Genomic DNA, 1,202 nt, shown 5'->3' with positions numbered 1-1,202 from the left:
CAGCAGGAGAACCTGCAGCTGCAGGTAAAATCTGACACCGCTGCGCAAAGCCTGCGCTGTGATTGGCCGTTAGAAACAGTTCTGTAGTGTGATTGGCCGTTAGAAACAGTTCTGGTCTGTGATTGGCCGTTAGAAACAGTTCTGCGCTGTGATTGGCCGTTAGAACCAGTTGTGGTCTGTGATTGGCTGTTTCAGAGTGAACTTGCAGAATCCCAGCGCAGGCTGCAGGACCTGGAGGCGGAGCTTCAGAGAGCCCATAACAAGGCCAACCACGCCGAACGCCAGCTGACCCAGCTGAGCCCTAAGGTGAGGACTGTTCTGATTGGCTGGGTCCTGTTGACCCAAACAGGAAGTGAAGCTGTCCGAGGTGCTATAGATCCTGCAGCAGAGCAGGATGAACTTGATGACCCACCATGAAGCAGCTGATTGGTGTCTGTCTGGTTGGGTTTGTGCAGCTGTGCAGCAGTGAGCAGCAGCAGCAGCAGATCTTCCTGCTCAACCAGCAGCTCCTCCTGCTCAGAGAAACCAACCGAGCCCTGAGGAACCAGCTGGAGGAAGGAGGACCTCGCAGCTGGACGGTAAGATCAGAGATGTCCAGAACCAGGCTGCAACTCTGATGGGTGAACGGCTGCCGTGTTCTGCTCAGGAGGAGGCCATGCTGCAGCGCTGCGTGGGGAAGGACTTCCAGAGGCTGAAGGACTCAGACGTCCTGCAGAAACAGAAGCTGGAAGCGGCCAATCACAGGATAGCAGAGCTGGAGAACCAGCTGGCTAAGAAGGACAAGCTGATCCTGGATCAGAAGAAGCTCCTGGAGGACACCAAGAACCGGAGCAGGTCAGGGACCAGGACAGAACCGGAGCCCTGCTCCCATCGGAGGTCTGACTCTGCTGTGTTTCAGGGCGGAGCTGTCGGCGTCAGAGAGTCGCTGCGTGGCCCTGAGAAGAACCGCCCAGACCCTGCAGACCGAGATGCTGCTGCTCTACAGCCAGGTCCACCTGGACCCGAGTCCACACAGCCGGGCTCTGGACGTCAGCAGCAGGTAAGACGCCGGTCCGAACATCTGTAAACCACTCAGAACCAGAACCAAAACCAACGGTCAGGATCAGAGGCAGGAAGATTGCAAATATTTCTGGACCAGAAATGTTTCTAACGACCAATCACAGCGCAGAACTGTTTCTAACGGCCAATCACAGGGCAGGAAT

General features: G+C 56.2%; 1 protein-coding gene across 3 annotated transcripts in view; it reads left to right on the top strand.

The window, feature by feature from the left end:
• LOC107097901 (hamartin-like) overlaps positions 1 to 1,202 on the top strand; it is a 22,127-nt gene that overhangs the window by 17,879 nt on the left and 3,046 nt on the right. For 2 of the 3 annotated variants that reach the window (XM_015395243.1, XM_015395241.1), the window contains exons 17-20: positions 196 to 306; positions 456 to 578; positions 647 to 834; positions 899 to 1,039. In XM_015395243.1, the coding sequence (XP_015250729.1) occupies positions 196 to 306; positions 456 to 578; positions 647 to 834; positions 899 to 1,039 (563 nt within the window). Of the gene's footprint in view, positions 1 to 6; positions 25 to 195; positions 307 to 455; positions 579 to 646; positions 835 to 898; positions 1,040 to 1,202 lie in introns of all 3 variants that reach the window. The other variant, XM_015395242.1, reaches the window with a different exon arrangement.

This window comes from Cyprinodon variegatus, unplaced genomic scaffold (assembly GCF_000732505.1).
Source record: "Cyprinodon variegatus isolate N-32 unplaced genomic scaffold, C_variegatus-1.0 Scaffold732, whole genome shotgun sequence".
Taxonomy (NCBI): Eukaryota; Metazoa; Chordata; class Actinopteri; order Cyprinodontiformes; family Cyprinodontidae; genus Cyprinodon; species Cyprinodon variegatus.
Note: the sequence above shows the minus strand (reverse complement) of the source record. Positions and strands in the feature narration are given on the sequence as shown.